The sequence below is a fragment of the Ammospiza caudacuta genome, chromosome 12, assembly GCF_027887145.1.
Source record: "Ammospiza caudacuta isolate bAmmCau1 chromosome 12, bAmmCau1.pri, whole genome shotgun sequence".
NCBI classification, from domain to species: Eukaryota; Metazoa; Chordata; class Aves; order Passeriformes; family Passerellidae; genus Ammospiza; species Ammospiza caudacuta.
In genome coordinates, this window is record NC_080604.1 from 10,099,465 (window position 1) to 10,124,838 (window position 25,374).

Below are 25,374 nucleotides of genomic sequence, written 5' to 3' on the forward strand. Positions count from 1 at the left end.
AAGACTTGGGAATGCTGGTTGTGAAACTGCAGCTTTGTTAAGGGACTTTGGATATTTTTAGACTTTGGCCTCTTAATGTGGGAAAGACACAGGACATTCCCAAGGTCATTCCCAAGACATTCCAAGTCTGAAAGCAAAAAAGAACTTATCTGGCCCTCATAACATAAACGCAAGTGTGCAGTATGGAATCAATAACTTTTTTACCATGTAGGAAGTTCTTTTACACAATTTACAATCTGTTTATTTGCCTAAATAATTTTATTTTGCATAGTATTTTATCAAATGCCTGACAGACTTGTCAGTTTTTAAAGATCCAGTTCCATATATGCAGGACAAGTGTTGCAGATAGTTTGATTTGTCTACAAAGAACACAACTGGTTTTTACCCAAGTTCTGAAACCACCAGTCAACTATCAGCTTTTTGAAAGAACATATCACTTGCCTAGCAAAACTAATAATTAACAAAATGTTAAAAAAAAAGAAATATAAATGGACTGTGAAATTTGTTTTATAGTCCTTATAAGATGATTTTCTCTATGAGAAAGTTTTGAAAAGATGCTTGAAATTATATTGCCACCTGCTGTTTCTGACAAAAAGCAGGAGCCAGGTCTGGTTGGCTGTATTATTTAAAATTCTGCAAGTATAATGGAAATCTATTAATTTAAGGAATCCATTGTGAAGCAGGGGATGAAATCTCACTGCTTTTATCACCCATCTTGTATGTTCTGTGTTTCACAGGACTTCATAAGCAGTGCACTATTATGAAAAACTCCAGGCTTTCTTTTCTTCCCTTATCCTAGTCCCTAAATGAAAGTTTCAAAGACTTCTTAGCTGATGTATAGAAAGTACCAAACAATAAGCTGCAAAGCAATATTTGGAGGGGAAATAAAAGGTAATGATTTTGTCTGATAAGTGATAATTTTACAGAAATACAAGCAAATCAGTTCAGAGATTTTGTGCACACAATAAACTCCACCTCAACTGTCTATTTCTCTATTATTGCTTCCTTTCCTCTGCCACCTCCCAAGGGCAGCACTTCTCTTACCATCAGCCACAGAACACACCAGAGGACGTCTCCCTTTATCTATGGTACCTTCGGCAAGACAAAGGTCTTGCCAAGCACATCTAGAAGCAACACTACTCCAAACAGATCTTGAGGTCTTAACCTCCTTTGAAATAACAGAATTCAGTAAGCATTTGGCCTTAAGCACAAGCCTAAATGCCATCTTGAATAGTAAAATAACTCAACGGGCTCCGAAGCATTTTATTGAATCTGCCTATTCTTTAACACAACCAAATCCTCCATGGCAAAACGTAGATTCACTTAGTTTGCAGATTTAGGGGTCCCGTTATTCCAGAAGGTGTACCCACACAACAGCAGTGCTCAATCTACGGCTCGGCAGGAGCGGGACGCAGAAACCGCCCCGGGATACGGCAGGGACGGGACGGGACGGCTCCGACCGGGACACGGCTCCGCTGGGAGCTCCCGGCCTCCGCTCCGGCCTCGGGCACCTTCCCTCGGGCAGTGCCCCCCGGGCAGTGTCCCGGGGGCCGTGTCCCGGCTCTCCCAGCTCGGCTGCCCCGGCTCTCCCTTCCCTGCCCCTCTCTCCTCTCCGGACGGGACCGTGCAGCCGCCGCTCCCCCCGCAGTGCCCGGACACCCGAGAGCGCCGTGCCGCCCTCAGCCTCCCCCTTCAGCCTCTCGCCTCTCTCCTAGCTCGTCCGCTTTGCCCAAACCACACCAGAAAATAAATCAATAAAGAAAACTGAAATGCAGTGCAATACAATGCAATACAATGAAATTAAATGAAATGAAAATGCGAGCGAGCAGCTGCCGCCCTTCCGCGCAGCGCGGCCACTCCGGAGCCAGCGGCCGGCTCGAACCCTCCCCACACCGATCTCCTGTCCCTGCCCGCCCCTCGTTCCCCTGCTTCCACTCCTTCCTCCACAGCTGCTCGAGGCCGGGGATAATCGCCCGGCAATTGCTTCGCACCCTCGGCCGGGCTGAGACCCCCCATCTCCCGGCACAGGCAAGTGCATGACCCGTCCCCCGCGCTCCCTGGGGCTGTCCGGGACTCCATCGGACCCGTCCCCGGCGCTCCCTGGGGCTGTCCGGGACTCCATCGGACCCATCCCCGGCGCTCCGGGCCCGGGGCTGTGCTGGACTCCATCTCCCAGCACTCCCGGCCGCGCCGCCCCGCAGTGCTGCGGGTGCCCATTGGTGGGGGCACTCCGCGGGCAGCCAATCGGCGCGCGGCTCCTTCAGCGGGGCGCGGAGCTGAGGGCGGGCGATGCTCGGTGCTCCGCGGAGCTCCGCGGCCGCCGGGCAGCGCCATGAACCTGGGGTAAGGAGCGAGCGGGACCGGGCGTAACGGGCCGGGCGGGACGGGACGCGCTCCCCGCGGGACGCGGCTGTTCGGAGAGGGACGGGCCCAGCCCGGCGGAACGCATTGGTTCCGCGCCGGGACGCGCAGTGCCGTGCGGCTGAGGGAGCAGGAGCGATCTGCGGGACAGAGCCGGGGCCAGCGACCCTTCCCGTGGGAGGGCCTCGGGACGGGTTCCGGAAGCGGGGCCGGGGTGCGGTGCCCGGGAGCGGTGCCCAGGCTGCGAGCCCCGCGGGGCGGTGCGTTGGAGCATCCCGCACCCCCGGCACTGCGCGCTTCCCTCACCGCAGTGCCCCGTTCTGAGGTGCCCCTCACAAAGCTGCGTGCGAGCCCGAACTGCCCTAGGTTTTTTCATTGTTAACGTTTTATAATGAAATGTGAGGATAAAGCGGTATTTGGAGCGCTTATGGTCACGTTGGATTGTCCCAGCGCACGGAGCAAAGGAAGGCAGCTGGGAATTGACGCTGCCACGTTTTTCTCTGCTCCCAAACGCTTCTAACAGCGCTTGTTCCGCTTGCAAAGGTGAATTGTTGTGCATGGAAGCACAACCAAAGGCTCTTTCCAGAATACAGCCCTGCTTTGTGATCAGCGCTGGCCTTCCAGGAGGCTTGGGTAGCGATTTGTTGTTTATGTTGTTGAATCATTAAATTCTTGAGGTGTATTGCACTGTATAACGATACTGAGTGGCACCTTTAGTGTTAAAGATCTGCTTTGCAACAAGCAAAGCTGTAGTCGTTTTTTCAGTATCAATAAAACTACACCTTCTTCAAGACATGCTGATTTCTTTGTTTTAAGTAACTTCTCAAAAGAGGGCTTGGGATGTGAAGGGCCATCTGGAACAACAGCAATTGTTCTTGTTATGAATGTTCAATTCTTACCATTATCAGATTACTTCATATTTCAGATTCCTCTCTCTCTCTCTCTCGTTTTGCAGCGATGGACTGAAGCTCGAAACTGAAGTGCTGGATGGAAAGCCTAGGCTAATTTTAGCTTCTTCTGGTATTTTTTTTTATTTAATCTTTAAAGCTTCTTGAAGTTAAACCTAATATCCAAGAGACATAAAGCCCAGCTTTCCTGAAATATTTTTGAGATTAGGAAGCATGTTTGTGCATTGTTATTTATAAGTCCTCCCTCTCAGCAGCTCGATTCTCAGCAGTAGGTTGATGATGAATTCTGAGTAGTCTGTGCACCAGGGAACAGCTGGCAAACAGTCTCCACTGCTTAGCTTGGCATTAAAATAAAAAGTTTAGTGCTATTGTGTATCAACTGGCATAACTTGATGGTAATTCCTGTAACTTTATAGCAGGTTACTTGCCAGGATAAAAGAGGATTAAAAACAGTTTAATTTGCACAGCATGACATCATTACAATCATGTTTTTAAGGCAGCTTCAGTATTTGTGGTAAACATTTTTAAATTTCAGTACGCAGTTTATTTAGGCCAAATCTCACTACTACCATCTGAGATAATTATTTTCCTGAATAAGCATTAATAAATTCTATTTGTGTGATTTGTCAGACATATGTCTCTGCAATAAACTCCAGCTTTGTCAGACATACATTTCTGTACAAGTCTACTTTTCCTAACTGTTCTGCATAGTCAGGGCAGATGGCATGGGAAAAGTATTTTCCCCCTGATTTACAAAAATCAGATGAATATAATGTTTTACTAATTTCTCAAGATTGTTTTTCAGGGACAAGTTGTTATTAAATACTTTCATATGTTTGTGTTTGTTTCCCAAAAGATAAATCAAAGCCTGCCATGAAGGTAAGTGTAAAATTTTTAGAACACACAAATTCACTATTTGTTAACAGAAAATTTGAGAAATTGAACTGTATAAATACTTGGAAACAATTGTATTTATGAAAGAGAAATATGTGCTTACTAGTATCTTTTAACTTGAGATATTCTGTTATTTCTCAGGTTTATAAGAGCTGTTCAAAAGGATGAATACAAAGTCTTGTGACTATTTTTACCTTTCAAAATGCATTAGTTTCCTTGGCCAAGAAGTTAGAGCAGCAGAGGGAATAATCATCTAAATCAGAACTTTCAGAGCCCTTAAAGGAATTCTGGTAAAATAGAGATCTGATGTGTGTTTGATTTCAGGTTTTGTCATACAGGCTGTCTCTGAGTAAACTGCAATGGGGTGGGTTTGGGAAGGATAGAAAGCAGCAAAAGGTCCCAATAGACAGGAAATAATTACAAGTTTGCACCAAGGACCGTGGAAAGAATAAAACTTAGTTCAGAATGGCAGAATGAGGACTGAAATACTGCTGGCTGTGTGATGAGAACAGGTACCTATGTGGAGCCAGGTTCCCATTCAGAAACACCAAAGTAAAGTAGAAATAATGCTTGTTAATTCTTTCAAATGTCAGGCTACATAAAGTTATTATTCATACTGTCATTTTGAAATACTCAAATTCAGGTGCTGTGTCCTCTTCCAAAGTTTTCCTGGTATTTGTGAAGATGTTTCATTAGCTTATACAGAGTTTCTACTGATGGAACAGAAAAGAAAAATGACACTTACTTTCCTTGATGCTTCAATCTTGTTTTCATTTGTTACAAATACAATTTTTTTCCATATTTAATAGATGGTGAAATCTTTTTGCTTTAACAGATGGGTAATAAAGCCAGAGCACCTAAACAGGCATTGAGAATAAAGCACACTGGACTCATCTTGAGGCCAACACAAAATGCTTGTATCAAGCAGGAAAACTTAACAAAACCAAGGAGTGAATCAAGTTTATCAATGACAAAAGGTGAAAAACTGCAAGTTAATAAACACTCCTCACATGAAGCCACAACTAAAAGTTACTCTTTGATTTTCCAAAGAGATAAGACAAACAGATATCCTGATTCAGAGGATCCTAGTATTGTGAAAAAAACTAAACACAAACCTCAAGCCCCACATGTATCAGCTGAAGACTTAAAAAGCTTGGTGTGTTTAACACAAGCACAGCTTCAACAGATTTTGATGATTGTTAAAGAAGGAAGAAGCATCTCTGAGGCTCATAATGAAAAGCAAGAGGAAATGGGTAAGATACCAGGCATTGGATGCATTTGTTCCATGGAAACAGAGCAAAATGGGAAACCTTAACTTGGAGTTGATAATTTCAGGTTATTTGCACATTGTAGAGATGTTCCACTTAGGTAGGATGGTCTCAGACAAAATACCATTTGCCATTATGAATGTGACATTGTTACTGTGAGAGCCAAGCATTTCAGAATTATCACAGTAAAAAAGATTGTTTGTTACATTTCCAATATTTTGAAGAGCAAACCAGCAAGAAGCATTTTCACGGTTCCATGCAAAATAAAAACCATTTTACACTGGGGGGAAAAACACAGAACTGCACTGTACCACTGCCCAAGGAGAAAGGCCCTTCTGGCTTGTGAGGAGTTCAGGCCTTCCTCTGTGTCTCAAGAGCAGTTCTGCCATTTTCCTGTGGCCAGAGTTGGATTTGTCTCTCTTAGCCTAACTGAACTAACAGTAGTGAATAGTATTTTTCTTTTCCCCTCCCCAGTTCTCACACTCAGAAGTGTAAGAACTGTTGCTTATCTTCCTTTAATGCATCCTTCCTCCTGTTGGTGAGTGTGTGCAGCGGTTCAGCTTTGGCACCAAGAATAAGACATCCTGCAATTAATTAGAGTCCCAACTCTGAGCACTTTCCAAGAATAAGTGATTACTACATCTAGCATTTTAAAAATACCCTGTGACAGTCTAACTTACATGCCTTAACAATATAAGCAGGGCTGAAACCACTTTTGGTAAATTGGGGGGAATCTGCAAGCTTCTGCTGCTCTCAGAGTATTTACTCAAAGCTGAAGCAAGTTTAGTGGCTATATATACATTTTTATATATTTATGTTCTACCACAGCTACTAATGAGGCATCAGAGGAAAATGTTATAGCATCACTCCAGAAAGATTGTGAAGTGTCCCCAGTTCCACATGAAGCAAACTCTGATTCAGGCAGGAAACAAGAAGCACATCCACAGCCAGGACAGAATGTTATGTAGGTATATTTGTATTACTGTGTACAAAAAATGTGTCTCCAATAAAGGTTCATATCCCATGTTCTTAATAACAAATATCTTTTATAAATACTAATTTAAAAGTTACCTCTAAAATTTTAACACATCAGCTTTCTAGATAAAAATCTTCCCCCTCCTTCCTTTTCTCTAGAAAGGATTCATGGAAACCTGCTGACTTGTTTAGTACCTTGGGTGAAAGAGAAGGGGAGAAAGCCTTATTGGAACTTAAAAAGGCCCAATGGAAGAAGGAATTAGGTATTTATGATGTATAAAATACATTTTTGATATATCTTTCATTACACTCAGCATGCCAAGAAATATGGTATTCCTTATGCCCTTTTAAATTTACCTAGATCAGTACAGTTGCTACAAATTGAAAAGTAAATTATAAGTCTCCAAGACAGGTTAAGATTCTTGAATTTCAAAAGTTTATCCAAAGATTATAAATTCTTGCAAGAAACACTTCTTTGCCAATTAAATATTATCTCAAATATATTGTTATACTTTGTATTTTAGGTGCTACATGCCAGCAGTTTTGTCACATTCTGACAGTAATTGACAGCCATTATCATTAAAAAATTCATTTGGTTTTTAGTGGGAACAGCATCTACAATCATGACTGAGTGTATGAAATTGCAGTTTGAACTCCAGAGTGTTTCCAGTCCAGCCCCATCACCAATCAAGGGAAATCTCTGGAGGAAACAAAAACTGCTCAATACAGTACTAAATTCTCTCTGGCAAATTAAGCTTTTTCTGATTCACATGGACAAGTGCTGTGTTTTGGTTTGAAATTGGATTTGGACCATTTGGTTTCAAGGTTTAATTCTGCATTGTCAGTAGCTTCCATTATGGCTCTGTTGGTTTTCATAATACTAAAGTAGCTCAAGACTGGTGTAACAAAACTGAGAGAGTTCATATACTTGGTTATTTGCTGGTTTTCCCTGGGAAATTGTTACTCCAGTGTTTTTTAGTGTCCCCAGAGAGACTCCTCACTTACCTCTGCATCCCTGGGCAGATGCCCACTTTGCTCTTAAGAGCAAGGTCCTGAGGGATTGGTCAGACTGATGGGTGACAACTCTTGTGCCCATTTCACAGTCCAAGTGACAGGGAAGACATGCATTGCTTTTTTTATTTTTTAAAAACTGTGAAATGTTTGCAATAGGAACTCTAGTAAGAGCCTGATTTTGTTTAAGATGAACAGGTAGCACTGAAGAAGAAGCTGAAAGAAACTCTGGAGGGTGAGGTGGGTTATTTCTGGGCAAACCTTGGCAGTAAGAAAACCCCTAAAATGGAAACACCTGACCCAGACCAGGTAAGACTGTCTATAAACAAAAGAACACAGTTTCCACAGCACTGTTGCAGAACAGTTTAACTTCTGATTCATAGAAGATTTTATTTTCTGTACAAATTCTCTAGAATCCAATATTGGTGCTGCTTTAAGCCTTCTCAGGGCATGAATTGCTGCAGCTCCCTGCTCCACACTGATTTGTTGCTCCAGGTCATAACTTTTCAGCTTAAGATCTTTAGAGCAGGAACAACCCTTTCCTGTGCCTCCATTTGGATTCCTGACTAAAAAGTACAAATCTTTTCTTGTTCTGTTAGGGGGAATAGTCTCAAATGTAATTCCTGGCTATATAATTGTATACATTGTTCATGAGCTGTCACATATATTTGCTTGCTTACATAATGAGCACAGCCAGTATGACATCTAGCTTTTTTAAAAGCTGTAATTATGAAACCAGTGTGTTAGATAAATGCATTATACTCACAAGAGACTTCTCCAGTGAAAATTATTGCTCTTAAACAGAAGTTAGGGTTGTATCTGCTATCATTTCTTTCAGCAAAAGCAGCTTGCACTTTTTTGTGGCACATTCAGCATTCCTAGCAAGGTTTTCACTCTGTCCTATAAGAATTTGTTTCAATCTGCATAATTGATAAATAGTGGATAAATAATGCTTAGTTACAAATTTGGGCTGAGGCTTTAATGAACAGCATCTTCTAGAAGTATAATTTTGTTAACAAACAAAACAGGTGAACTGAGTAAGTCTTAAAATGGTCCCTTTGTTTGCAGACAGTGCTTCCAGCTGACTCACTTCATGGCACTGAGAACTCTGCCTGTACAGCTGCTTTAGCCACAGAGGCTGATGGAGCTGCACTGAATGTTCCAAGAGCTCCAGCTGGGCAGTCTTCTGATTCCACTCCTTCTGACTTCCCAGCTGGCACTTGCACAGCCTTGCCTTTCAGGGTAAGATCTTCACCTGTATGCAGGGTAGTTTTACTTATTTATTAACAGCAAATGTATGTCTCAATAAGTTCTTTTAAACCAGGAGAATTCCTTAGACCTTTTTGCTGTGCATAAATAACTTTGAATGAATGATTGTTTACCGAAATATCAATGCTTTGAAGACAACACTTCCTTCCAGGCTGATATGAAGAACAGTACTAGAGATGTGACATGCAGTGTTAATTAGTTTTGAAGTATGTGCAGAAGAAACAGAGAAGTGGGAACCTATATAAAATAAATTATATTGATGGCAGAAGGTTCAAGAAGTAGATCTTAAATTATGGCTGGTAAGCAGAGATTGAGGAGAGTTTTTGTCACATGGCATTGGAAGTTCTCAGTGCCACTGGAGCTTGTTAAATAGTGCAGAGATCCCTTAAGCAGAAACAGAAGAATGAAGATGGCAGCTCCTTAATTTCAGACAGATCACTGCTAATTAGATTGTGGTGCTGAATCTGCCTGGAACACAGACTGAGCAGTGAACCACAGGAAGAAAAAGGGATTTCTGTTCATGATACAAATAAGTAGAGTTTTCTGGAGTTCAAGTTAGAGTAATATTCAGAATTCATCTTTCTATTAGCAGTCAGATACTTGCTACAGTTACAAAGTTACATCCTTTTACTGTGCTAGAGAAAGGCCCAGTTTTGCTCACCCACTGAAGGCAGAGCCTTCTGCCAAGTCCTTATTACGTAGCTAGAGAAGATACTTAATTTTTTGTAGAATAACTAGCAGTTATCTTATTTCAGGAAGCTATGCCACAGGAGCGACCTTTTAGTGCTCTGAAACATGAGCAACGGAAGAAGTGGCTTGAAGAGTTGGACAAGCAGAAGGAAGAAGCTAAATTACGAAAATTAGAAGAAAAACTTAATTTATCAAAGGTATCTGTGGTTTAGAGAAGTCTTTATTTTTAAGAAATAAAAAATGAAATTAGGGAAGTAGCAATATAGTAAATGGTTTTAAAACCATAAAATTCAGGGAATTAGAAAGAAGCTAGACTTAGTGGGGCCCTGGAAAAATGTTAAAAATAGACTCTGAAAATGTTGGGCTTTGTGTTTGCCAGATCATGTGAAATTGCACCTGCGTAAGCAGTATATGATAAATGATATAATTGTTAGATGTGATGATTGTTCAGTAATTAAACATAATTATTGTTTAATCTTAGGAAGAATCATGAGAAACTATGTTAGAAGTTTGAGGGGGACCACGAGGAGCCCATGCTTGGATGAAATCTATGTATGCAATAGAACAATATAAGTTTAATAATTAACATGAAAGTTATATAATGATAGAATATAAAAACATGTTCATCCCAAACCCATGTGGGGGGTCAGATTTGGGTTTGTACCCCTAACACCCAGAGCTCTTCAATAAAAGCACCTGCATATAATCACTCTTGTGATTATGTGTTTCTGAATGCTAACAGCAACAAAGATGGAATTTTGTGCAGCATGTCTAGGTTTTCACCATAAGGATGCACTCACATTGAGCCAGTGGCTGGTCAGTATTTCAGTGTCTGGTGTGTTAGAGGGCTTGCTGCAGGGATGGAGACAGTGGCAGCATGACCAAAAATCAAGGAGAAAACAAAACCCTCTTTCACTATATTTTAAGTGAGAGAGAATCAGGCATTACTTTGTTTTCTGGCCAAGGAAAATGTTCCAAACACATGTTTTTGCAGGATTTTGCCCCAAACTTTACAGTCAAAACCCATAGGGATGCACTGCTTTTAAGTTAATTGGGCTAGAGTTGAACAAACCCCAATAGTCAGTTTCCCACTGGACTTTAATCTCTTTGCCTCCGGTGTTAATTAGATTTTCATTCTTACCAGATGTCTCCAGTTCTGCCAAAGGCAGCATCTGAGAGTAAATGTTTTTTAGATGGCCACTAATGTTTTGTTGATGTTCCGTTAATGGCCTTTTATCTTTTTGGTATCTTTGGGCTGCTCCTAGTCAGCTACTATGTTGAGCCCATCTCCTTAGGGTAATGCTACATCTCCTAAAAACCTCAAGAAAATTCCTTTCCCTAAGGCCAAGTCAAGTCAAGCCTAACTTAAGTGACAAAATAAAAGTGTATAAGTTATATTGTTTCTAACAGTAGTAGTTTCTTTCTCTTTTCCACTGCATGTAGAAGCACTTGGGTTTGCAAGGTGGTGTAGAGACCATGGCTAGACACTTTGGAAACAGAAAATTTGTGTAGACTACAGGAGGTGAGAAAAGAGAAACCAAGTACAAGGTGTCACAGTGACAGCAAAATCCTGTTTCTAGAAATACTTATTTTAATACACATACAGAGTCGTGCAGCTATAAAAAAGTTTAAAGCAAGCACTTTTCCAGAGAATATGGAAGAAAATAATCTTACCTTTCTTTACTCCCCAAAGCCAGCCTTGCTGCTAGGGTGGTTACAGACCTGCACACAACACAAGTCTTGTCTTTTCCTGAGTTGCTGAGGGGATCAGGCTTCCTTTGTAAACCGAGTTTTTAACTGTGAAGGGAACACAGCTGGGATATGTTCCCTCATTAGCTGCCTTGTTAATTGGGTTGGTGTGCTGTGGAAGGAGGGCTACAGGCACCAGGGAGTCACCTTTTCCTTTTCTTCATGAAAATGAAGTAGCAGTGTGTTTGTGCTGACCAGGTGTTAGTGCTCAGGAACACAATCACAGAATGATTATTTGCAGGTGCTTTTATTGAAGAGCTCTGGGTGTCAGGTGTACAGACCCAAATCTGACTCCAACACGGGTTTGGGATGAACATGTTTTTATACCTGATCCTTATATAACTACACATTAATTGTTAAACTTACATTGTTCTATTGCATATGTTGATCTCATCCAAGCATGGATTCTTGTAATTTCCATCAAACTCCCCAAACATCATTTCTCATGATTCCTGTTACGATTAAACAATAATTATATCCAATTACCAAACAATCATCACGTTTAACAGTCATCATTTATCATGCAACAATCATATCATTTATCATAGTCATTAAATGATTATACAGGTGCAGTTTCACATAATCCAGTAAAGTTGAACATCTTCCCAGGGCCTTCCAGGCCCAACCTTTCTTTCCAACTCCCCTGAATATCCCATGATTTTAGAAACACTTTATCCCTATACTATCACAGGTATGGATCAGCATTATAATCTGTGATTTGACTTGCATTTTAATTGTCTTCTCACTTAAGGAATTTTTAATTGTCTTCTCACTTAAGGAATTAACTGCTGTCTGCATGGTAGCTTTTCAGATGTTCCTGGTGTACAAAATGCGTACTGTCTGTTTTTTTAACCACTTTATAGACACAGTGTAACTGAATGCTTTTCCTTTTTCTTTTTTTTTTTTCTCTCTCTCTTTTTTGTTGTTTTTTGTTGTTGTTGCTTGGTACTTGTTTAGGCAGAAGAGCATGACAGATGGGAAATGCATTTTGATTCTTTTAAGAACCACTTCAGTGCTAATGCACAACACCCCTTAAATGGAATGCACAGAAAGCCTGAAAGTCTTTCCTTGTCACCTGACCCCAAGGACCCGACTGCTTTCATTCACCCTTTGTCCCCTGCAGCTTTAGGAAACCTCATGCCCTTACAGATGGGAACTGCAGAAAAAGCTGCTAAAAATGGTGCTTTGGAACAAAGTCAGAGAGTCAGGTGAGTGAGCTTTGTAAGGGTAATTGTTTTCCTAGCCTGTACATTTATGGTACCTCCCCAGAAAAAAAAAAAAAGAAAAAAATCCTTTACATACATTTGGCTTTTTTTTTTCAAATATCTGTTATTTCACTGTTGAAAGACACAAGTGCTGCCAATGTTTACTAATGAAATTTACTGCAAATAGCCTTACGTAGTTCCTTAATGAAAAGGATTTGGTAATCTATTAATTAATTTATATATTAACTTATAATTAACAGAATAACCTCAATATGAAAATGCAACCTAACTGATTCTAATTAAGGAAGGCTTAAGGACTATTTTCTCATGATTAGAACCATTGACATGTCCCTCTGTTCAGTTTCCTCCGTTCCATGACGGCTCTGCTGGACCCTGCCCAGCTTGAGGAGAGGGACAGGAGGCGGCAGAAGCAGCTGGAGCATCAGGTACACTTGGGTGTTACAGCCTCACACTTGTTTAGTAACAGAGAGGATGAAAGGTAATGTCTCATGAATAAAGCATGAGATTTAATACCAGAACCCAGGGAGGCACTTGACTTTTACACTTCAGATGACATGTGCATTGTTTGGCAGTATTTCCTTCAGTCAGACTATACAATTCTCTTTCAATATTTGCACAAGATTATTGCACTTCTGTTACTGAATTCCTGCCTCAAAAAAAGGTACAGTTCAATACTTAGAGCTCTAGCAGGTTTGTGTGCATTTTCCTTCAGTCTGCACTGTTATAAGGAGGAGAAATCTGATATTTACAGATTCTCACTCCATGAACCTTTAGTTTTTTATCTAGTTCACTAACATTTAACTGACCTCTGTGGCACCCTAACAATGTGTGTCTCTAGCACGGTGTGAAGAAGTCTCAATATAAATGTAGAGACTGTTCTGATCACACTGTTACTCTGCTGAATCAAACTCCTGGATTACCAGGAGCTTTTTCACCAATAAGGTGAAAATCAGACCTTCATCTCTTTACAAGAAAAAAAAAGTATTTTCTAAAACATAAAAAGCTCCTTTTTTCTGTCTGAGTATTTCAGACTGCTCAATTGGGCTGGTGGTTTTCCAGAAACAAAACCAGGAGTGTTTGAAATAAATTATCTTCAGATTTTTTTTTTTTTCACTTGTCCAAATCCAATCCTACACATATACAAAAATACATTAATAAATACCTTACAATATGTTAATGCTGTATCTTTTACTTTGTCCTTTTTTTCCGGATCCTGCCAGAAAGCAATAATGGCTCAGGTGGAAGAAAAACGGAAGCAGAAACAACTGGAGGAAGAGCAGAGAAAATGGGAAGAGCAACAGGAAGAGCTGCGCCTGGCACGAGAAAAAGCACAACTGCAGAAACAGTTTGAAGAAGAAATGCTAAAACAAAAACAAAAGGAGGTGGGGTTTGCATTATCTTAGTGCAGATAGCCTGAGTTTTGAGGAAAATAGTTCTTGTTCCTCACTTGCAAAATTTTGCTCATAATTTTGAGAATTGAAACTATCAAAAATGTAGAGTTTCTTAATAAATATACAACACCATACAAGAATAAGCCAGATTGGTTTTTTGAAGAAGGGCCTTTTCAGGAAGAGAAATTATAAGAACTGGCAAAACCAGAAATGTAGTTGTAAATAATGCAGAAACATCCATTTTAAAATACAAATTTAAAATTAAAAAATACCTCGAAGGATGTGGTCCAGTTCTTGTTATTGGTAACTTGATGCTTTTAAGGTGCTTCAGTTACATGAAGTTCATCCAAGTGAATGTGCTTTCAGTCTGAATTCAAGACTTCTTAGAATATAGTCTGAAAAAGACATTTTAAAAGTCAGTCAGGTTCTCCATCTTTCCCCTGCATAGCTGTTGCTGAGCTTTACACAGTGCTTTCATATAAAAGTTAAACCAAAGGTAGGTTTTTACCTTTGGTAAATACATATTTTGAATTTCTATTTCTCTTTTAACCCCTGTGGAAGGTTAAACACTTGGTCTGATGTTTCATTCTTCCTTTTGGAACAGCAGAGCTATTACTGTTTGCCTCCTCTTTGGAACAGTAGCAGATTCCATGGTGTCATAAGACAAGGTGATTCCAGAAACTGTCTTCTCCAGAGCCTGCAGAAATGTGGATTGCTGATTTCTCTGCATTTTCTGGAAGGAATTGTGTGGCATCTGCCTGTAGATGCTTGAACAGACTGGTTCAACATGGGGAGAGTCATCCTCTGTAATTGCTCAGCTCCTTTGGTGTCACAGCACCAGTTGTTCTTTCCAACTGCAAAAGCAGGAGGGAGTGGGGTCAGCTGCTAACAACAGTTGGGAAATGAGATTTTCCTTGGCCCAGTCTGCTGCACCTTGAACCCACTGAGTCAGGGAGCTGTAACCCCCTGACATTTGCTGGGGAGCTTTTACTGGCTCCTTGCTGTGCAAGTAGGAGTAAGATGGGATTTATTACTTTTATTTGAGCTCCATTCATTTCATTAAAGCACATGTTACAGGAAGTCACAGATGGCTGACATCAGATGGCATCTAGAAAAAGAGGAATTTATCAGAAGGGAAATAAATGCTCATTTTTTAATGCTAAGACTGAAGATCTTTCATTAGTACAGCAGAAGTTCTGAACTTATAATCACAGAAATTATAGGTTACGTACTATACTTAACTAGTTTTAGTTTTGAAAAAAAATACTTTCCCTAAATAAAATTACATATAAACCTTGAGGATTATATGGTCATTAAATAATCCAATTGACTTTATTCTCAAATAATTACATATTTACCTTTTTTCATGAAAGGAACTTGCAACTCTTAAAGCCAAAGAGCTTTATCAGACAATGGAGAAAGCTCAGGAATTGGCTCAGGGATCAAAACAAGACCAGCACATTCCAGCCTTGGCTCAGAAGGCACATGACATTTCAGAACTTCAGAACAGTCTTGGTGGTGGCAAGTATAAATCTCACACTCAGTTTCCCTGTTCTTTTGGTGGTTGAACCCAAGTTGTTTCTGGGATTGGGGTGGGGTTTTTTTGGTTTTTGTTTCCCTGTCTGAATTTGGGTCACAAACCAAATTTCATTACAATTTATTTACCTTTCAAATAAATCTAAGTGTTAACTTCTGTGGAGAATATTGTGTTTTAGTAAGTTTCAAATACTGTATTACATAAAGGAAGAAATGCAGAGCTATTGGCAGGAATGCACAGGAATATTCAGACCCGTGTGCTGTCAGATTTCCAGTGGAAAAGGAAGACCATTGGCATTTGCATCACAGTTCTCAGTATTGCTTTGAGCTCTAAACCACAACAGTCTGATAACTCTGCAGCATAGTTTAAATTGAACGTGGGTTACTAAATGGAACAACTCTACCCCTTTTCAGGTGATGCAGAGTTTGACAACTGTAATTCTGGCATTTCAGCAGCAAGTCCTGATTTCCCTGCAGGTGTGGAGAGCCCCCCTGGGCTGCAGGGCTCCCCTCGGAAGGACACGGCCGTGCAGACAGGTACAGAGCCCACAGCGCAGCTACTCTGAGGGGGAGTTGTCACACTGAGCCACATCACTGACACTCACAGGGAACAGAGCTGGAAAGAAATGCTTGCACTGACACAGTCATGTTAGTGTGTCACAGTGTTATCACTATTTATTCTTCTAAATAAATGATACTTCTGTATAGTTGTTACTTACCAGTTACAAATCCCATAGTCTGGAATACTGTGTCAGCTTAGGGTCACAAGCCACGTAGGTCCAAATTTTTTTGGTTCTCCAGTCTTCTGTGTTTTATCCCTTCCTCACTGGGTTTACTTCTACAGGTCCTGTCTTCCATAGAAAAAAAAGAATAAAAAAAGCATTATAAAACTGTAGCAACCATTTTAAACATAAAATAAGTAGTAGTAGATTGATACATATACAAAAGTCAACCAAGTAATTTGAATGGCTCAGACCTGGAGTTAAAATACAATTTATTTTTTTTAGATTGCTTTAATACTTCAGCATACACAGAGTCAGCTGAGGAAAGAACTGCATGTTGTGAATCACCTGATATTTCCATAGAATATAAAGAAATGTCTAACAGCAAAAAATACCAGAAGGAAATGCATTATATGGATAAAAATAAACTTCCAGGAAAAGGGACTGCTGGTATTTACAGTGATCTATATGAGCAGTATGCAAGAAAAGAAAGGCACATTAAATCTTCAGAAAAATACAGCAAAAGACCTGACTGGAACATAAACAAGCCTGGGAAAAGATACATTCCAGCCTCAGAAAGGTACCCCAAAGCTCTGCAGAGACAGAGGGAGGAGAACAAGGTGCGCCGGCAAATGGAGCTGCTGCAGCTGCTGGAAAGGAACAGCCCCGGGCAGCTGAGTGCGAGGAGGGGAGGGCACTCAGCCAGGTCTGCCTCACCCCGGGAAGAGACAGCTGGGAAGAGGAAGGGCCACAGAGGCAGAAAGGTGGGTCACTGTCTGCCCTCTGAGAACAATGGTCTGTTTTTAAAACTCTTGTTCCTCACAGTTTTACCTGGGTGGGAGTTCAGTTACGTAACTGGAGCAGTGAAATTCTCCTATTGCTCATCCTTATGTCAGCACTCTGTTGTTCATCAGGAGCAGGAGAACAGACTCAGATTTTGTGACTGAGATTTTACTGTTCTTTCAGTCTCCCAAAGTGTTGATTCCTTTTCATTTGCTTACTAACACTGATTCATGATGTAAACAGAGCTTAAATGCAAGCAGTGTGCAGGACACAGTGACATCACTGACTTGCTCTTTTTTGTCCAGTCATTGTGTTGTGCTGACAGGTGAGGTACAGCAGCACCTGCTCAAGAAAACAATGTTTATTTCTGCAAAGAATATGGATTACTGAGGATGCACTCCACTGCCACAGAAATGCATCCTTCTTAGTGGAGTCACTTTCCATTTGCAGTAAGCACTGTATCAGTAGAGCTTGTGGATGGAAAAAAGTCTTTTGAAGAAAATACTATCAAAAAAAGTCTTTTGAAGAAAATACTATCAAATATATTTTTAGCTTCTCTCTTGCCCTCTCTCTGTATCCATAACTTGTTCACTCTGTATGCATAAACACCTCACTCTCTCACACATTCAAATAACAAAACTGGACCTTTAATATCTTGGATTGAACCTTTCAAGTTTATAAATTCCTGTGTTCCAAGGACAGGAGAATACACATAATATTTTTGATAGTGCTTAGAGCTTCTAAATTCAGAAAATTGGAGCAAGTCCTCCTGTAATTTGTTGATTTATTTCATGGGCACTACAAGTCTCTTAAATGCAAATCTTTGATCAATACCTTTCTCCTGAACCTAGGTCAAACAAGTCCTTTTGGAATTTCAGAACAAAATTTCTCTGAAAAATCAAAGCTTTTAATATAAAAAACATGGAGATTTTTTGTTTTACTTTTGACTTTTTTTGTTTTCTCGTAGGAAGAAAAATTTCATAAGAATCACTTGAATGAAGAAAGGTATGTCAATGCTTTGCATTAATGAAATGTAGGAATACATTATTGAAATGCTTGTGCTTTACTGATTTTTTTAAAGAATTTAGATATATCTAATTGTCTATTATTAAAGACATAAGATCTCAGGTATAAAAGCAGAATAAATAAACAAAAATCTTGTCCTTCAAAGATTCTTAGTTTCTCTTATTTGAGAAAATCACATTGAGCTTTTTTCTAACTTCAGTTGTTCCATACAGATCTGAATCGCCACCTGTTCCAGCAGTTAGGAACAGATTACTGCAAGCACAGCAAAGGCAGATGCAGGCTCCTCACGTCGCGGAGGAGCGGGGTGGAAGGGAGCAGGACGCCCGGGCAGCCCCGCAGCGCAGCAGCTCCCCCGCCGCCCGCTCCAGCCCGCCCTGGGCGCGCTTCGTGCCCTACGTGCGCACCCGGGAGGTTTTCTGCCTGCCCCCGGAGGCACCGCCGAGCCGGCCCTCGACTCACCACACCCACGGTACGGCAGCCCCGGGGAGAGCAGGAGCCTCGCCCTGCAGCGCTGCTGCTTTAGCCAGCCCCGCGTTTGCTGCCTATTGCACTGTGCAGCAACCTCTCTGTGTCGCAGCAGTGCACAGAAAGGCTGGGCAGCCAAACGCTATTCGGTGTGTTGGATTTGCCCAATTATCCCATCATCAAAAAAACCAAACAATACTAAAGGTAGCAGCAATTTTAATTGAAGAGCTTATATAAAATATATAAAATTGGATACACTTTAAATAGTGACAATATAATTTGGTTAAAATAAGGGATAATTTGGTTCCAGTAATAGTGCAGAAGCAAAAATAACCGTGCAGGGTCCTTGGAGCCCTGCCACCTCTCGTACGAGCTTGCCAAGCTAACATTCCCCTTTTATGCCATGTGTCAATGCCATCTCCTCCCATGTTCCATTCCTCACACTTCTACCTCTGCCCTCTTCACCACCTTTAGCACACATGCCCCACCACTCTTTGGGGGTCGTCACTGATGAAGGCATCTCCTCTTCCTCCATGTCCTTTAATTCACCTTTGGGTTACACATGTGCACTAAGCCAGTATGATGTAAGCCAAAACTAACATAACATAATATTATATTTAAGCATCAAAGCAATCAATCTCATATAATTAGCATTTTCCTGGGACCCAACCAGATTTTCCTTTCGTTCTGTTAATTTTTAGTAACAGTTATCTCTTGCTTTTTCCTGCCTTGAACATGTGCAGGAAAGGAAGGGGGGGGGTGTTGGAATCCCTCCTCTCCCTTTCTTTCTTGGCATTACACCTTTTAACTCTTTTATTATTCCCAAATATTAATTACTGTATCAATATTGATTACTGTTTCAATTTTGTCAGCACAAATCATACCTATTTACCACAGGTATTAAAAAAATCAATCCACAAAGTTTTAAAAAATAATTTAAAAAATTTAAAAAAATATGTTATCAATATTTTGTTTGTTTTACCTTTCATGAAGTATGACTGCACTTTCTTGCTTTACTGTAGAGAGATTGGAGTTTAGGAATCTAAGTGTTGTTTGACCTAAAAATAGAGACTATAATCTCAATAGCAACCAACCCCTGATTTTCATAAACTTTCAAAATCTGCTGCTTCAAAATTAAAAGAAAATTAATAAAGTGTTTTATTAACTGATTTGATACATATTTACTTTTAGATTCTTACCAAATGCCACGACAGATTTTTAGCTCAGATCATGTTAGAGATCCTCTTCTAAATCCTGATGCAGTTACAATCAGAGAGAGACAACAAGAAATTCTCAAAGGATTGTCAAAATTACGGCAGGTAAGCAGAAATTTATTGGCTAACTCTGTGTGTGTGTATATATATACACTGAAGTAAAAATTACTACATCATTATCTTTAATTCTATTTCCATCATTTGATTTATATTTTGGGCCTTGTGCTCTACTTTTGTTCCATTTTACTAATTTTGTTTTTAACCTGTTGCTTCCATCTTTGGACAGTCCTTAGAGAGAGAGTCTGGACTCCTTAGTCCTTAAATGAGCTATGAAACAGTGAAGTGCCTGAGCAAACTTGAAACCAAGAGAAATTACTTTGTTTGGTGGCCAGGTTTCTATGGTTAGAGCTATTTATAAAGAATGTATCAGTTTCAAAAGAACAGAGTTTTAACACAACAGAACCTTGTTAATGAGGTTTCCTCTCTGCTGTTCCCAGGTTAGGACAGAACAGTGGGGTTGGTGGGGTGGTCTCGTGTCAGGCCTGGAAAAAGACTGGAATTTGCAAATTGGAAGTATGAAAACTTAGAAAATCCTTCCAAGACAGCTGCTACTAGTTAACATGTAAAAAGCAAAGTCGGGATTTGTCAACCAGCCAGGTTTTCTGAAAAGCAAATGAAAATGAGCTTGATGGCACAGACACAGGAGCTCCTGAGCTCAGGCTGTGTGTGTTTGTGTGCACTCTCTCTGTAGCCAGGCACTGATAATGGCAATGCTTATCAGAGCCTGAGTGAATTGGATCCTGCCCCTGTTGGCAGCAAGGTGTGGCCACAGCCTCTGAAGCCACAGGTCTGGACATGCACATGAGCTTCTTTTATGCTTCTCTTTTATGCTTCCAAGTGGCTTGACAGACCTGCAAGACAAAAAAATATTGATTTCAGGCTTGCCTTTTCATTGTGAAGAATCTGAAAATAAACATGTACCAGTATCTTCCCTTGCTTCTGAATAGGTCCAAACTAAATGCACCTTATTGCTAGCAACAGGATTTTTCTCTGCCTTCAGGGAGGAAAATTTCATAAATAATCAAAGAGCAGAAAATCTGACAGTGAAGCACAACAAAATTAACAGTAGTTGAGGCTATTGATTACCTCTTGTGCTTTAGAAAGACAGAAGCACTGCCATGTACACTGTGAGAAACAAAGCCTCCTCCTAAATTTTTAAGAGTTTGAATAAATGATAATAAGGGATAATTATAAAGCAAAAGTTACAGGTCAGGGTGCATGGCAAAGCTTGTGACACACCCATTTCCTCAGCTCACAGTCCTTCATACTGTTACAGTTGCATTACTTCCTCAAGTGCCTGCACATTTATTTTGAGCTCATTGACTACAGTCTTGCTTCAAATTTTTGCAGCATTTGCACAGTTCAATAGTTGCAGATGTCAGCAGCCTAGGGTGGTCCCTGGATGCCACTTTCAGGCTTGGCAGTTTTGCTTCTAGGATCTTTGCTCTCCACTTGATGCTGTCTTACATGTACATTTTGCAATAGCCAGCATATCTTAAAATGCATCTTTCACAAGCCCACTTACATCTTGTGAAAACCTTGCTTTTCCTGTCACACTGCCCACAAATTATAACAAATAATTTTAAAAGCAGTTTAAAACTTTCAATAATTATTTGCAAACAATTACAATTTATTAATTAAAGCAAATAAATTGTAGCAAAAGCCAACTACTACAGAGCCATTTTTAACATACCCACAGTGCTTCAGCAGTAGGTAAACTCCTTGTGAAATAAAAGGCTCATGACTGTCCCCAGGTCAGTAAGACAAGTTGTGAGCCAACTGAAAGGCTGCCAGTTTCTAACAGCTTCTACATTGGTTTCACTGGATCTGGTCTTCCCCACTGCTTATTAACATCTTTGTTAAATATCTACAGCTTTGAAGCATTTTGGCTTCTGATCCAAAGGAATCTCCTCCACAGCAGGTACTGCAAAGTAAAGAGACCTTTACTGGTGCCAGGGGCATGCAGGGGTCAGCACACCCATCTGCACATCCCAACATTGTTCATCTCACACCAGCTTTTATACAAACCTGACACCAATCCCTGCCACCAATCCCTGCCACTTACTTACCTTGGAGTCCCAGATCTGGGGCTTGGGGCCTTACAGAACTTGTGGTTTTCTTATCTTCACCTCACAAATACAACACACCATTCCAATCTAACACAAATAACTACATCTTCCTTTATGACACAGAGATCTGCATGTTAGACTCATGGGCCACCTCTGCCTATTTCACTGATTACACTCTAGCTCCATATCTGTTCTAGCAGAACCTGTGACCTTACATCTTCAGTTTTCTGCTGGTACTTGGGGAGTTTTCCTCTTATCACTTTCAGCTGGTCCTTGTTTGGGAAGCAGTTGCAGTTATCACTCCTAGCACAGGGTAGGTCCCTCCTTGGGAAGCAGTTACAGTTTGCAGGAGCCCCTCAGCCCCTCACCTTGCTGAGACAACTCCATGTTCTGTATTTCACTTCACTTACCAGTGGCATTTTGTTGAAGCCAGATTCAAGGTACAGCTTGATCCCTGTGCTTGCTGAGGCTACAAAACCCTGGTTATGTAAACAGGTTAAAGTTGGCAAGCTCAGAGAAGCCATGTGAACTTACATTCAGTTTTGCAGTGGCTAAAAAGTAACAGGTTAGTCTTTCAGTGAATCTTGGTTCTGCAAGAGAGGTAACTTAAAACATGTAGAGTTCCTTTTTGAATACCCTGCCAGCTGCAGAAGGCATTTAGGATACGAGCTGTTCCATTTCAGTACACCTTCTATACCAAAGCATTGTACTCCTCCTGATGTACAGATGACACCTGTTTTGCTTCAGTTGTTTCCCTGAGAAAGCATGAATAGTGCAGGATTTTGTCTGATATACAAAAAGCTGAGTTTTCTGTTTCAGAAGATTGTCTAGTCTTGCTCTTCTGCATTTATATATACATAGAGTGGCTGTATAGTTTCAGACTATATCAATACCTGTGTTTACAACGTATTTAGCCATTATTTTGTTTGGGGAAATTCACATAATAGTCACATAATTTCAACCAGTCTTTAGTCTTTGAGCTCCCCACTGAGGCAGTGATGAATGCAGCTGGGCTGGTGCAGAGCCCGGTGGGACTGGCTGACCCAGGGAAAGAGGAGGGAGGGTGAGTCTGTCACTGCATTTGCTACAAGACAGCAAATCTCTTCCTGTGCCTCGGGTCACAGCAGGTATAGGAGCTAGCAACAGACTCTTTGCTCACTGAAATCAAAAGTCAGTGGATAAGCTGAGCAAAGTGAATTATTTGTGAAAAAGAAGGGACAAAGTTTAAGAAAGAGGACTCGCCCTCGGGTCAGTACCACCTGAGCACCCCATTGTTCCTGAGGCAGCAGCTCTGCCAAGGGCTGCAGGTGACAATGGCTGGGTGGGGACACACCCCACGGCTCTCTGGGGAGCTATTTCTCATTGCTGAGAGCCTTCCCAGTACCTGAGCAACCCTTGTGACAAACACTCAGCTGCCAGCTCTCAGGGTTATTTGTTCCTCAGCTCTTGGTTTATTTAGGACAGTTTATTTTATAACTTGGTTTTGTGACATGCTTATAAATGCAAAAAATGCTCTGCAAAAATACTAATTATTGACACAGAGACTGAAAACAGTGACCCATTAATAGAAATAAGCAGATCCTGTTGATTAATTAGAAAGCAATTCATCAAGTGATTGAAAGTAGGCAGCTGCTGCTTTAGAGGGAGCCAAAGTGAAGCCCTGCAGGCTGCTTTGCTGCCACCAGGAATCTGTGCCTCAATTTCTGCAGGAGCTGCTGCCTTGCATTAGGTCTGTACTGAGCTGTGCCAGCAGCCTGTAATTCTTATCTTTGAGAAAGGCCTTGGAACTCCTGAGAGAAATAATTACCTTTTCTTTTTTAAAAAACCAAACTTCTGTGGTATCAAATTATTTCTGTCAAGTCTAAAATAGATGGAGGGCAAGGAGCCAGATGTATCAATATATATGATCCTGTTAATTACAGTAAAAAAAACTAATTTATTCATATACTTGTTATAGTTCTATCATGTATGACCTGACAGACAGGGATACATTTCCAGGAGGGTTTTTGTGACAGGGTTTCTCCATCATCAGTACTTACAAGAACCATTGACACAGCAGGAACCTTGAACCTTTTGGCAGTTCTCTGTGCCTCCTGAAATGTCAGACACTGCTCTGGTTCCAGTGGCCCTGCTGCCCTTGCTCTGAAGGGAATTGTTTGTGTTAAGGCTGAAAGCCAATGCCCATCAGGGTTTTGGGTTCTGCTTCATTCAGGAATTCACTACAATACTGCAAATGCAGAGACAGTGCACAAAGGGATGAGAAAGTCCCATTTCATACAGTGGAAAAGTCATTTTTCCTCTGCATGGTCATCCCTGGAAACTGGCCTGGCTTCTACTCCAGTCACACATCAAGGGCTGCTGTACAAGTTCCCTCTTCCCTGAGGCTCTGAGGCTTTACTGTTTTTTCTGAACTTAAAAACCATTAGGCCTTAACAAGGAAATTGTTTCATAGTTAAAAACAATGATGCTACATTTGTTGCAATCATATTATTGTAGTTCGTATTTCTCAAGTCCCATACTGTTGTTACCTTATATTCCTAAAGTTCATACCTTCTCACTGGTTTTCTACCAAGCTGTTCCTCTCTGCAGCAAAGCTCTTCCTGTCTTCTGAGAGGCTCCTCCTGGGCTCTCAACCCACCCCTGTTTATTCCAGTTTATTCCAGTTACCTTCACGAGCTACAGCTGCTGCCCAGCTGGACTTCACAGCTGTGGCTCCTCTGGAGTAACTCAGACCCACACAGATCTTACCATACCTAGCTCTTAACAGGGACTCTCTCCATAACAACACACGTGTTCAGGCCCCCACATACACTGGTTCAGGCTGCACGAGAAGACAGAACAGTGACATTTGTATTTATTTCAGGGCCTCCTGCAGAAGCAGAAGGAGTTGGAGAACACTCTGATTCCCACTGTAGCTCAAGAGAACTTCATGCCACCGTTCTGAGAGGTGCATATGAATGTTCTGAATCCTTAATATGAAAATGCACTTTGCTACTGTAATTAATTACAAACCACCTCTAGCTTTTTTATGAAAATTAAATTATGAGAATTTTGATAGACTACAGGATCATGCTACATTTTATATTGAAGATAATTTAGACTCATCATGGTTTGTCTATTTAGAATGGTTTTCATGCTACTTGAATACAAGGGTCAATTTAATATAAACCACCAAAAACATGGAAGTAAACTGTTACATGGGTTTTTGTAGAACTCAGTGTGTGAATTTCGATAAATAAAAATATTAAGATGTATTCTGAATGGCTTTAGTTATCTTTGTTGGTATTTTAAACTATACAAAACTGCCTGCATTTCAATATTCTGCCACCTTTCAGCCTTATATTGTGAACACCAACTCGAGTAGTCCCAGATTATAAGACCACAGTTCATCACACAACCTGGTACAATTAATTGATAAAAGGGAATTCTTTTTCAGAAAAATTACTTGCCATGCTTGGGGGAAGGGTAAGAAGTTTTACACTACTCTGGTATTGGTTCTTATCTTGAATAAATCAATCCATTCTTTATAGATGGAAAGAATCAACTTCAGGCAAAAGTCTATGGGTTTTGCTTGTTTTTTAAGAACTGCCCTTTTTCACCAATAATTTTCTCCCAACTAATTTTGTGGATTCAGAGTTATGTGGTTTCAAACACTCACCTGGTACCAAACAGCACATCCCAGAGAAAAGCACTAAAATCAAATTACAAACAGGAATTCCCCCAGACACAGGAGTTGGGACAGCCTGAGGATGAGCAC

The 25,374-nt window shown here is 40.7% G+C and overlaps 1 protein-coding gene across 1 annotated transcript; it reads left to right on the forward strand.

Moving 5' to 3' along the window:
• Window positions 1–2,329: 2,329 nt before the first annotated feature.
• On the forward strand, window positions 2,330–24,797 carry CCDC66 (coiled-coil domain containing 66). The gene is made up of 19 exons (XM_058812866.1): window positions 2,330–2,343; window positions 3,317–3,381; window positions 4,126–4,148; window positions 4,999–5,416; window positions 6,260–6,395; window positions 6,566–6,669; window positions 7,608–7,726; window positions 8,486–8,659; window positions 9,442–9,573; window positions 12,083–12,333; window positions 12,692–12,776; window positions 13,572–13,733; window positions 15,116–15,263; window positions 15,693–15,815; window positions 16,286–16,764; window positions 17,751–17,788; window positions 18,022–18,278; window positions 19,466–19,593; window positions 24,481–24,797. The coding sequence occupies exons 1-19, from the start codon at window positions 2,333–2,335 to the stop codon at window positions 24,559–24,561; spliced, it is 2,934 nt and encodes a 977-aa protein (XP_058668849.1). The 5' UTR covers window positions 2,330–2,332; the 3' UTR covers window positions 24,562–24,797.
• The last annotated feature ends 577 nt before the right edge of the window (window positions 24,798–25,374 follow it).

Coding starts and splice junctions, on each gene's coding strand:
- CCDC66 (XM_058812866.1), top strand. Junction 15,816..16,285: donor GGACACGGCCGTGCAGACAG/GTACAGAGCCCA, acceptor TATTTTTTTTAG/ATTGCTTTAATACTTCAGCA. Junction 16,765..17,750: donor AGGGCCACAGAGGCAGAAAG/GTGGGTCACTGT, acceptor GTTTTCTCGTAG/GAAGAAAAATTTCATAAGAA.